The sequence below is a fragment of the Mycteria americana genome, unplaced genomic scaffold (assembly GCF_035582795.1).
Source record: "Mycteria americana isolate JAX WOST 10 ecotype Jacksonville Zoo and Gardens unplaced genomic scaffold, USCA_MyAme_1.0 Scaffold_43, whole genome shotgun sequence".
In the NCBI taxonomy this organism is placed as follows: Eukaryota; Metazoa; Chordata; class Aves; order Ciconiiformes; family Ciconiidae; genus Mycteria; species Mycteria americana.
The window spans coordinates 1,534,169-1,545,840 of NW_027445630.1; the positions used below are offsets into that span (position 1 = coordinate 1,534,169).

At 60.4% G+C, this 11,672-nt stretch overlaps 1 protein-coding gene across 2 annotated transcripts; it reads right to left on the bottom strand.

The window, feature by feature from the left end:
• Positions 1-3,130: 3,130 nt before the first annotated feature.
• Positions 3,131-11,406, bottom strand: SAE1 (SUMO1 activating enzyme subunit 1). 2 transcript variants are annotated; one of them, XM_075490111.1, is made up of 9 exons: positions 11,247-11,405; positions 8,966-9,077; positions 7,912-8,085; positions 6,861-7,003; positions 6,526-6,625; positions 5,098-5,203; positions 4,331-4,475; positions 3,542-3,611; positions 3,150-3,389 (listed from the first exon to the last, which is right to left on the bottom strand). In XM_075490111.1, exons 1-9 carry the CDS (start codon positions 11,345-11,347, stop codon positions 3,297-3,299), a joined length of 1,044 nt encoding a protein of 347 aa, XP_075346226.1. In that variant the 5' UTR covers positions 11,348-11,405; the 3' UTR covers positions 3,150-3,296. The 2 variants fall into 2 exon arrangements, with proteins under 2 accessions (XP_075346227.1, XP_075346226.1); XM_075490112.1 differs by lacking the exons at positions 3,542-3,611; positions 4,331-4,475 and having other exon boundaries at positions 3,131-3,389; positions 11,247-11,406.
• Positions 11,407-11,672: the final 266 nt, after the last annotated feature.

Below are 11,672 nucleotides of genomic sequence, written 5' to 3' on the forward strand. Positions count from 1 at the left end.
GCCCTGCCCGCCCCCGGCCCCCCCCGCCGCCACCCCCGCCTGAGCTGCGCCTGTCCCGGGGCTCCCCCCCCCCCCCACCTTCGTTCTCTATCGCTGCGGGACGAGGGGACCCCCCGCAGCCGCCACCGCCCACGGTGAGTCCCGTGGGGGGGGGGGGGATCCACGCACCCGTGGGGGGGGGTCCATACCCGGGGGGGGGGGGGGTCCGTCCTCCCCAAGTCCCCACAGAGCCAGTTCGCTGCTAGCTCCGCTCCTAAGGGCATGCCCCCCCCCCCCCCCAACTCCCACTCGTGTTTTGAGTGGGGGGGGGGTCATCTGCCTGTGGGGGCCCCCCCACCCAAAAAAAAAAAAATAAGGGTGGGAATTGTTCTGGGCTTTCCTGTTGACGAGCCCCCATATCCCGGCGCGGGCAGCGCAGGCAGCACTGCCCTGCCTGCTGCTTTGGGGAGGGGGGGGAGCCTGACCTTGCCCCCCCCCCCCCCCCCCCACTCCAGGCGAGTTTCAGCCCACGGAGGATGGGGCCCACGAGGGACCCCCCCAAAGTGGGGGGAGCCGGGGGGGGGCTGTCCCCAACGGTCACCTCCCCGGGGAAGCCCCCGGCCCGGAGCAGGAGCTGGGCGCCCGCCTGCGCCGCCTGGGCGACGCCTTCCAGCAGACCTACGAGCAGCAGGTAAGGGGGGGGGCACCCCAAAATTTGGAGGGGGGGGCGTCCCTCAGGGACACTTTGGGGGGGAGCACCCCAAAATCCCGCATCTCTCCCCCCCCCCCATTCCCAGTGTTATTCCCCCCATTCCCAGTGCTTTTTGCTCCCTGTGGGGATGGTGGTTGTTATTTGGGGGGGGGAAACCCCAAAATTGCGGGGGGACACCCCCAAAATTGGGGGGCAGGCATCCCCAAATTGGGGGGGCTCCCCTAGGGATACTTTTGGAAGGGGGGGCACCCCAAAATCTCACATCTCCCCCCCTGTTCCCAGTGTTATTCCCTGGGCTTTTTGCTCCCTGTGGGGATGGTGGCTATTATTTGGGGGGGGGCACCCCCAAAATTGCGGGGGGGCACCCCCAAAATTGGGGGGGAGGCATCCCCAAATTGGGGGGGGGCTCCGCTAGGGACACTTTTGGAAGGGGGACACCCCAAAATCCCACATCCCACCCCTATTCCCAGTGTTATCCCCCCCATTCCCAGTGCGATCCCCCCTGCTTTTTCCTCACTGCGGGGGGGTGGGGCTGTTATTTGGGGGGGGGCACCCCCAAATTGGGCAGCCCCCCCCCCCCCCAAAAAAAAAAAAGGGAGCCGCCGGCTTGTTTGCACGCGCGCGTGCGAGCCAGCCGCTGACTCACAGCCTATAAATAGCAGCGGGTCTATAAGGCAGGGAGCCGCCGGCGGCGCGAGGGCGGGGGGGGACACCCCCTAAAAACCACCACCCCCCCCTAATTAACCCCCCCCCTAATTAACACCCCCCCCCATACACTAATTAAGACTCCTCGCCAGCAGCGGGAGCAGCGGGGCGGCATCGGCGGCGTTTTTTGGGGTCACCTCTACCGCCTGGTCTCGCAATTGCTGGGAGCCGTCTACAACCTGCAGGCAGCTGCCTTGCCCGCGCGGGAAGGCAACTAGCCCTGCCTGCACCCCTGCCTGCGCTCCTGCCTGCACCCCTGCCTGCGCTCCTGCCTGCGCGGACCGCAGCGGGGTGTTCTGTGTGCCCCCCCCCCCCCCCCCCGCCACCACGGTGAAGAGAAGCTGCCCGGTGCCGCGGCTCATTGCTGCACACACACCCCCCCCCCCAAATTTCTATTTATTTAATTTATTGGGGGTTTTTCTTTGGGGGGGGGGGGGGGCGTGGGGAGCCCACGGGGGGGGGGGACACACACACACGGGGGGGGCACTCCCAGCCCCCCCATATGGTGCTGCTGCGGTCACAGCCTCTCTCCCCCCCCACCAAAAAAAAAAAAACCCACGGGGTGGGGGGGGCACACGGGGCTGCAGCGCTCTGTACATACTGTATGTTGGAGCTGTATATAGGGGAGGGGGGGGGCTGTACATTATATATAGGGGAGGCAGTGTATATAGGGGGCGGGGGGGATTGTATATAGGGGAAGACAGCGGCTGTATATGATCAGTTACTTTTTTTGTACGTTTCTTTTCAATAAAATGAATTTAAGGAGAGGGGCGTGCGGCCACAGTGCTTGGGGGGGCAGGGGAGGTGCAGGGTTGGGGGGTCCATGGGGCTTGGGGGTCCGTGGGGTGTGGGGCTGCAGGGTTTGGGGGTGCAGGGTTTGGGGGGCCATGGGGTTTGGGGGGGCAGGGTTTGAGGGTCCGTGAGGTTTGGGGGTGCAGGGTTTGGGGGTCTGTGGGGCTGCAGGGTTTGGGGGCCATGGGGTTTGGGGGTCTGTGGGGTTTGGGGCTGCAGGGTTTGGGGGGCCATGGGGTTTGAGGGGCCATGGGGTTTGGGGGGCTGCAGGGTTTGGGGGTGCAAGATTTGGGGGTGTGTGGGGTTTGGGGGGCCATGGGGTTTGAGGCTGCAGGGTTTGGGGGGCCATGGAGTTTGGGGCTCCATAGGGTGTGGGGCTGCAGGCTTTGGGGGGTCATGAGGTTTGGGGGTCCGTGGGGTGTGGGGCTGCAGGGTGTGGGGTGCCATGGGGTTTAGGGGTCCATGGAGTTTTTGGGGGGGGGTGTCTGCAGGGTTTTGAGAGTCTGTGGGGTTTGGGGGGGCTGCAGGGTTTGGGGGTCCATGGGGTGTAGGGCTGCAGGGGTTGGGGGGCTGCGGGATTTTGGGGGTGCAGGGGTTGGGGGTTCCAGGTGTTGGGGTTCCATGGGGTTTGGGGGTGCAGGTCCACAGGTTTGGGGGGTCATGGGGTTGGGGGGTCCATGGGGTTTGGGGGGTCATGGGGTTCAGGGGTGCAGGGTTTGGGGGTCCATCGGGTTTTTGGGCTGCAGGGGGGTGGCGGGCCACAGGGTTTCAGGTCCACGGTGTTTGGGGGTGCAGGGTTGGGGGTCCATGGGGTTTGGGGGTCCGTGGGGTTGGGGGGGTCCAGCCTTAGCTCGGCCCGTCCCCCCTGCGTGCGTTACAGCCAGCGCCAGCTCGGCTCCAGCCCCAAAATAAACCACTTTTTAAAAATCAGCTTTTATTAACCCAAAAAAAAAAAAAACCAACCCCCACCCTCAAACCCACCCATACAGAACCACGGGGTGCCGGCGTACCCCGAATTTAACCCGTTACCGCTGCGGGGGGAGGGTTTCAGCATCCCACCCACCCCTTCCAAACCCAAAGTGGGGGGGGCTCGAACCCCCCCCCGAGCTCAGCTGGGGCCCAGGCACTCCACGATCCCGTTGCCTTTGATGCCGTCGAAGAAGAAGAAGTTGTTGTGAGGGGGATCCCGCTGGGACAAGGCCTGGGGGGGACGGATGGGAAACGGGGGGGGGGGGGGGGGCAAGGAGAATTCGGTTACCGGAGAATTGGGGTTCACCCCATCACCGAAAAAATAAAGCATCGTGACATCCCCCCACCCCCTCCCCCCAAAAAAAAATAAAACCCAGGCGCTACCTTGACCACCTCCTGGCCCAGGACGCCTCCGACCACGGCGCAGACGGGAGCCATTTCGGAGAAGCAGTAGCTGGAAGGAAGGAAGAGCAATTCAACGGCAAATCCCGGAGATACCGCGGTTTCCCCGAAAATAAAACAACTTCTGGCTCTCACTAAAACACCGAGGTTTCCCCCTAAAAAAAAAAAAAAAGGAGCCGGCGGTGGCAGGGACGCGACACCGGCGCGTCCCCTTCGCGTGCTAAAAATAAGCTCCTCAAAATGCCGGCCCTGCATCCCGTCGTTTCCCCCCCCTCTTCCCCGCGGCACATTCCCGCCATTCCCGGTGGGCAGCGTGTGGCAACATGCAGGCAGGGATGGGGAGGTCCCGGTGAATGCGCCGGAGGTGAGAGGGACCCTCCCGGGGTTGACACTGGGGTTCGGCGTCACCGCGAGGACACGGGCAATGGCGATTTCTCTACACCAAGGTCCCGGCGGAGCCGGCTGGGATTGCTTGGGATCCCATCGGCGGAGAGAGCCGGAATCTGGCCCGGTGTCAAGCCCGGAGGCCTTGGGGAAGGCGGTGAACCTCCTCCAGCGAGCCGTTAATCCCCGGTGAGGATGACCCAGAGGAAAAACAAGGACACGCAGGGCAGGTGGCGGCTCAGGTCACCGCCGTCGTCCTCCCGGTGAGATTTGTGGCGAAATGGGTGTCGGGAGCTGCCGGAGCTTCTCCGGCACCCGGCGATCCAGCAGGAAAGGTGTAATAATGGCTAACGAGGCGCCGGTGATGCGTTCGGCTCCCCACCGCACCTGACGAATTCATCCGGCAGCAGGTCGGCGCCGATCCCCAGTGCCTCCAGGACGTCACGGCGGATCTGGAGCAGCAGCTTCGAGTCCTCGGCGTAGTTTTGGGGTGAAGGATCCCGGCCGTTATCCGTCCGGAACTTCAACAACACTGGGAGAGGAAGAGAGAGAGTCATCCCGCTGCCAGCTCCGGGTGCCGGCAACCAGCTGCCGGGAGCTTTGCCACACAGCTCTGCCGGCAATTCGGGAGAAGCCGAGGGGAGCGGCAGCTCCCCGTCTCTTCTAAGAGCTCCTTGGTCAACCCGCCGGCGCTCCAAGCGACCGCAAAGTGGGTTTGGGAAAGCTTGCGTCACCGGCCGGCGCTCCCAGCTCTTCCCAAGGAAAAAGCCGGGCTCCGAAATGCTCCGGCGTGGCTCGGCTTAACCCGGATACCTTGGCAGGAGCCGACGCCAGAGTCGAAAGTTTATGGTGAGGGAGAGCGACGAGTAAACGGGGCCCGAGCCTTGCGGTGGGGCACTTCCGTACCAGGGAGAAGGCTGTTTCCAGTCGCCCAGGTATTTTTAGCTCCCCGCTGTTACGGTAAAACTCCCCAAAAAACCACAAAGCCAACAACAAAAATCATCAAAAGCTCGTTTTCACCACAGGAAGCGACTCACGCTCGCTCGCCGTGGCGGATCTCAGGGAGAGCACGCCTGGTTTGGCGACCGGACGAAGCCGAATTTCCTCGATGCCGGCGGGGAAAAGCAACGGGAATTAAGGAGGCAGGGACTTACCTTGGAGGAGGAAATAATCCGGGGTGGTGCGTTTCAGCGCCGTCTTCGCCTTCTCCCCGCTCCAGTCGACGGCCAGAGCTTCCTTCAGCTGGCAGAAAACCACCCGCTGCGAGGGGAGAGACGGCGTCGGTGGATGGGGGGGTCCTTCGGCACGAGCGCGGCGCGAAACCCCCCTCACCCCGGGCGGCGTGTCCCCCCTTCCCCTGGCAAGGCAACCCAGCGTCGACCCCCCCCACCCCAGACCCTGTCTCGATGGCACGAGGGTCCCTCGACGGCACGAGGGTGCCTTTTGAGATGAGGTCGGTAAGCGAGTGGTGACGCCGAGGGCCGGGAAACGAAAGCCGCTTTCTCCTCATCTTCATCACAGGGAGGAAGGGGGGGAAAATCAGGGAACGACACGCTGCCGCTCGTTTGCGGTGGCCGGCTCTCGCCTGCGCGTCCCCGTCCCCGTTTAACTCAGCAAGGGGACCCGGGTACGGTGGCGGGGACGAACGGGAGAGCCGGGCAGCGGGAGCAGAAAAATAATTGGCTTTTTTCCACATAGGGCAGGAGGGAGAGGAGAGGAGAGCGGGATCGCCCTCGTCCTCACACAAGGACCTTGGCGTCCAGGTGCAAAACCTTTGGGATCGCGTCTCCGCAAAGCTTAACCCAACGGGAGGACGTCTCAGCGACCCGTTCTCCTCATTAAAACGTTTTAAGGTAACGCTAATAGCCCTCAGCGTCAGGAGTTTAGGATGGGATGAAGGTTTACTGAGTATAAACTCCGGAGTCTTTGGAAAAACCGGCTGTGAAGCTCAGAGGTATTAAACGAGGGAGTTTGAAAGTCTCCCCGACGTCAAGTCCCCCTGCTCCCGCACGGATATGGGGAAAGGCTTGGCAGAGCCCCGGCCCTCTCTCGGCACGCGGGCTCTGGCATCTCAGAAACGGATCTGGAGGAATTTGCCGTATCCGAACCCGTCGCGTTCGGAATCGCCATCCCCCTAAATCGCGGGAGGGCGACAGCTGGTTCGATCGGCATCCGGGGAATATTCCCAGACCTTCCGAGGGGAAGCTGCACCCTTCAAGCGATGAGGGGGAGCGAAAGGGACACAAAAGGGCGTTAATCTGCTGGCTCAGCTCGCATTCTCCTCATAGCCAGATAAAGTCGAGGGGATTTCCACTCCTCCGTTAAATTTCCAGCTGGGAGACCAAAACAATGCCCAGGCCAGAGGCATTTAAATGTGAAAAGATTTTGCTTTGGAGCAGATTTTACCCCCTTGCCGCCCCCCCAAGACATGGAAAAACCTTCCCGCCCCGAGCCGGGAGTCTGGCAGAAGCCACCCTGCTGTGGCTAAAACGCTGCCCGGATAAACCCTCCGGCTCTCCCTCGGCCAAATCGACACGCACTTTGGGTCTCGGATGTCTCCGCAGGGGTTTTTTTCCACTCACCTTTTTCACCATGGTGGTCTCCGATGAGTCGAGTTTGGCTTTTTTGGTGTCTGGCCCATCTTCCACACCCGGGCTGACTTTGGCGACTTTGGTTTTCTCTCTACGAAGGGGGAGGGAAAAAAAAAAAAAAAAAAAAAAATTTGAGCTTGCTTTGAGAAACCACAATCCTCGTTCATGCCGCTTGGCATCAAACAGTCTTTTATGACTTAAAATCTCCAGGGTCCCAAAAGCAGGCAGCTTCCCCGAGTGGGCGAAGGCAGCCAAAACACCCATGCCCTTCTCGCGGGGCCGGTTCTCCTCTTGCCACCCGCTCCCCCAAAAGCCCCTCGACTCACTCCACGAATTCGTGTTCCCCGAGGTCGGCAAACATATAGCCGTGGTAGCCGAAAACGTCACCGGTGAAGAACTTGATGCTGTTCTTGTGGCAAATCTGATCGATCTTCACCATAACGTCCCGGGAGCAACAGGTCAAGCAGACCTGCAGGCAGAGAGGGGTTGTTCTCAGCAGAAATTGAACAATTTTCCCCCCCTCAATTCCACCCTCACGGGGTTATTAGGGGTGTGTGAATTCTTCCCTGCCTTCCCGGAGCAGCGGGGAAGGTTTTCCAGGTAGATTTGGCATTTCATTCACAGCGGGGCGTTAACGCTGGGGGTAATTATCAATTTTCCCCTCCCGTCACACGGGCTAGTTCCAGCAGCCTTCACTCCGGGGATAATTAGGAGGTTAGGGGATACAGCATCCCGTTTCCGGATAATTTTGGTGGGAATTGGGGGAACGAAGCTAAATACAGATATTTTGAAAGCTCAGGGCCTGTCTATCCTGGGAGCGGAGAAGGATATGTAGCCTGGGGTAGCTCCCCGCAGGGCCACGTTATTATAATCAGCGCTTTACGTTCCCCTCAACAGCTCCTGCCGCCCTGCAGTCGGGCAGGAGCAGGCAGCTGATCCATGGGAGCTACAAGACCCGGATGCGTTGTTGTTCCTCCTCCTCCCCTCGCTTTCAGAGCCGCTGCCGGATTTTTCACCATCCGACAGGAACGCTGAATTGGGAAGAAGCCACATTGGCTGCGGTTCCTACAACTACCAGCCCCATTCACACCCCAAAAAAAAAAAAAAAAAGCAGGCAGCAGGCAGCCGCTGCCTGCTGCGACCTACGGAGGAGACCAGAAGGGGAACAGATGCCGTTTGCGAACAGTCAGGCAGCTCAACCTGTAACCGCAGCGCGAAAACCCGCGCCGACAACAAGCAGGCAGCTGCCCGCGGCTCAAGGATAGACGCTCTCAGCGCTAACACAATCAGAATAAAAGAGCAATTAGTGAGGAGACTTAATAATAAAGTCAGCAAGCCCCTTCTCCTCCGACCTTTCTCTCCCCCCGCCGCACGTACTGCGTCGAACTGGGTGAAGAACTCTTCGGGCTTGCTCTCCACGCTCTCGGGGTCAGCTTTCACGTCCACCATAGGATTGAGGTTTTGCGCCCGCTCCAACGAGGCTTCGGCTCTGTTGCGGCCCAAGGAACCCACGGGGATGAGGAACTGAGCTCGCGTGTCCTCTTGGGAAACCTGAAACAGGGAAAAAAAAATGGAGAGATGAGTCTTCCCATTGACTCAGGCAAGGTGGGAAAAGCTCCCGGGGAGAATTACAGCGGGCGCTTCACAAGCGGGAACTCACGCCTGGAAGGGAACAGCTAAGCGGTGCCATCCTCGCTGCAGGAAAACTCATCGCGAGATAACCGGAGGAAAAAAAAAAAATCTCTGGTTATTTTACGCTATTCTTCAATCCCCCGCAGCTTCGTAGCTCACTTCTCCCCGCTCCCGAGCTCGCAGCTCCCTCTTGCGCCCGAGGAGACGCCACGCCGTGACCTAGAGGCCACGCTTGCGTGAGGAACGCGTTCAGCCGGCGCCGGTGATGTTTGCTGCAGGGCAATAAAGCTCCAGATTGGGAATTAAAACCCACCGCAGAGTCTGTTTAGGGGTTCCGGGGTCCACGAGACTCACGGCAGGAGCTTTGAGCCCCACGTCTGCTTCACATATGCCTGCCAGCCCCAGATAAAACACGGGAAGGGTCTGTCCCGACGGAGATAGATAGAAGAGGGCTGGGTGGAGGGCTGCTAACGCCAAAGCCACGTGTCCCCAGAAATAAGCTGGCTTCTCAGAGCGGGGCGCAGCACCCGAGGACATCCAGAAAGCAAGAGGGGAGGCTGCGGTTCAGCCCCCAGCTCGAGAGCGGGCGGAGGAGCGCAGCCTGGCATTGAGCTGCCAGGCGAACGACTGGAAACACAAACCCTACGTATCCCCAAATTCCATCCCAAGCAGAATATTTATCCCAAAAAGCAGCAAGTGAGTCCTCCGGTGCTGGCACCATACCGCACCAGGGTACGGTGAGTCTGGGAGCTTTGCTAAGCCCCAGCACCGCAGCCAAGAGAAGCTGCAAGGTCCTCACCTGCTGATGGTCCAGCATGGTCAAGCCTTTGACTCCTGCCAAGATGAGATTCTTCGCCACTTCTGCTCCGAGACCCTTCATCCCCACCAGCAGCACCCGGGAAGCTCGTAACCTGCAACAGAAACACTCGGTCAGCGTTAATGGCTCGGCTGGAGCATCCCCTGAGGGGTTGGGGCGAAGGGGAATCGGCACTCGGAGGGAAAACACAGCGGATAAATACGGCTGGACAGGAAAGACGCGCTCCTCGGCATCCGCGCCTGGGGAAAAGCAGGTTTAACACGATTTGGAAGCAAAGAGAGAAACACACGGGCTGTCAGGAGTGGGTAATTCCGGAAAATTCACGGAAAAAAAGAGCGTTTGCAGCTTTGGAAGAGGGAAGAACACTCAAGTCTTGCGCTGCCTTTCAGCAGACGGGGTGGGGGAGGTTGCAGGTTCATTACAACACATGCTTCAGGGTTCCTAATAGCCCCCGAAAAAAAAGGCTGAGGGCTGGAGCTGCACCAGCATGTGGATAAATTATAATTACTGGGAAATTAATACATTTTTGTGTATATTTATTCCAGCACAAAACCGTGCTGCAAGTTTTAAGTTTTCCAAATAACTGACCGATATGTTTTCCCTGCCTTTTATCATTTAGATATATTCCCCCTCTCCCGCCTTGGAAGTCTGTTATTCATTAGTTTGTATCAGTTTTCCAACAAAATCAAGTTTACTCAGCACCAAGTGATAATCTGGGCTGTTAAATAGAGACTCCTGCTTTTTTGGCCTATTTTCACGCTAATTTTTATCTGCATCCAGATGTTCATCTTCGTATTTTGGGGTTGTTCCACTTTCTCCCGAACAAACCCCATCGCTGCTTCCCAGGGGAACACCTAAGAAATTTAAAACGGGCAGAAATCTGGACAGGCTGCAGAAAAGGACCAAAAAAAAAAACCTTGAAAGCTGAAAAAAAAAGTTCTTAGAGAGAAAATAGGGGCTGAGCAAGAGGGTTTCTAGCAGGGAAAGACCCAGGAACCGGCGGGTGGGAGCAAATGCTTTGCAATTCCAGCTGGGAATGAGTCGGAAGCCGTTTACCCCCCCCTCCCAGCTTCAACTCCAGGAGGCACAAATTTTAGTCTCATGTGTGCTACGGCGAGTTTGGCTAAGCCTGAGTTTTGCATGGGGTCAGGCAGAGACCCCACAGACCCCCACAAGCCCCTATAGACCCTATATGTTCACATATCCACCGCCAACCTCTCTCTGAAGCCCCTACAAAGCTCCTGAGGACCCCCCGCAGAGGCTCCAGTCACCACAGAAGCCCCTACAGGGCCCTCCCGCAATGCTGTAGGCATAGGCCTCCACAGGTTCCTATAGGGCCCCCATAAGCCCCTCCTCACATTGCAGGGCCACTCCAGGCCCCTACAGGACCCCCCACAGACTCCTCCAAGGCCTCCATAAGCCCCTCCAAAGACCCCCTCACATTGCAGGGCCCCTCCAGGCCCCCCCCCAAGCCCCTCCAGGCCTCTGTACCCCACCCAAGCCCTCCAGGCCTCGACAAGCCCCCTCGCAAGCTCCCTTCACGTTTCAGGCCCCCCCAGGCCCCTATAGGGCCCACCACAAGCTCCTATACGCCCCCATGAGGCTCTCCAAGGCCCCCCTCACATTGCAAGGCCCCTATAGGGCCCCCCTGAAGCTCCTACAGAGCCCCCATAGGCCCCTCCAAGGCCCTCCTCACATTGCAGGGCCCCTCCAGGCCCCCCCCGAAGCTCCTACAGGGTCCCTCACAGGCTGTAGAGCCCCCATAACCCTCTCCAGGCCCCCATAGGGCCCCCCAGAAGCCCCTACAAGGCCTCTCTCAAATTGCAGGGCCCCTCCAGACCTCTATAGGGCCCCGCACAAGCTCCACCAAGGCCCCCCTCATATTGCAGGGCCCCTCCAGGCCCCCCACAAGCTCCTACAGGGTCCCTTACAGGCCGCAGGGCCCCCAGAAGCACCCCCCAGCTCCTCTAGGGCCCCCCACAAGCCTATTCAAGGCCCCTCTCGGGCCTATAGGGCCCCCACAAGCTCCTAAAGGGTCCCTCACAGGCTGCGGGGCCCCCATAAGCCCCTCCAGGGCCCCGCAGAAGCCTCTCCATAGCCCTCCTCACATTGCAGGGCCCCTCCAAGGCTCTATAGGCCCCCCACAAGCTCCTTCAGGGTCCCTCACAGGCCGCAGGGCCCCTAGAACTTCCCCCCCCAGCCCATCTAGGGCCCCCCACAGGGCCCCCCTCCGGTTCCCCCCACGGGCCCCAGCCCCACTGACCGCTTCTGGGCCTCCAGCCCCCATAGCCGGATCTGCCGGTCATACTGTGCCGCCTCCTCCTCGCTGATGCCACCGGGGCCGCCCTCCTCCTTCTCCACCATCCCGCCGCCGCCGCCGCCTCACGGCCGGGGCAGCGCCCCCTGGCGGCCCGCGCGAACGCCGCGCGGCACCCGGCACCGCTCCACGTCCACCGGGGGGGGGGGGGGATCCACGCCCTAGCACGGAGCACTCCCGCGGCCCCACGCCGCGGCCCCATAGGAGAACCACCTCGAGTGGCTTCTTCCGTCGTTCGGTCCCGCACAGGGGCGTGCGGCCGCGTCGCTCGACTAGGGACCTCCCCCTGTGTGCTCAGTTGCGCAGCTCCCCCCCCTCCCTCCCGCTCAGATGGACTCGTCCTCGCCTCACCCCCTCGGCACTTTTCGGACG

Excerpts from the sequence above, each read along its gene's own strand:
- SAE1 (XM_075490111.1), bottom strand. The coding sequence starts at position 11,347 with ATGGTGGAGAAGGAGGAGGGCGGCCCCGGTGGCATCAGCGAGGAGGAG. Across the intron at positions 3,612-4,330 it reads CTGCCGGATGAATTCGTCAG|CTACTGCTTCTCCGAAATGG; the intron begins GTGCGGTGGGGA and ends CCTTCCTTCCAG. Across the intron at positions 3,390-3,541 it reads TGGGCCAGGAGGTGGTCAAG|GCCTTGTCCCAGCGGGATCC; the intron begins GTAGCGCCTGGG and ends CGTCCCCCCCAG.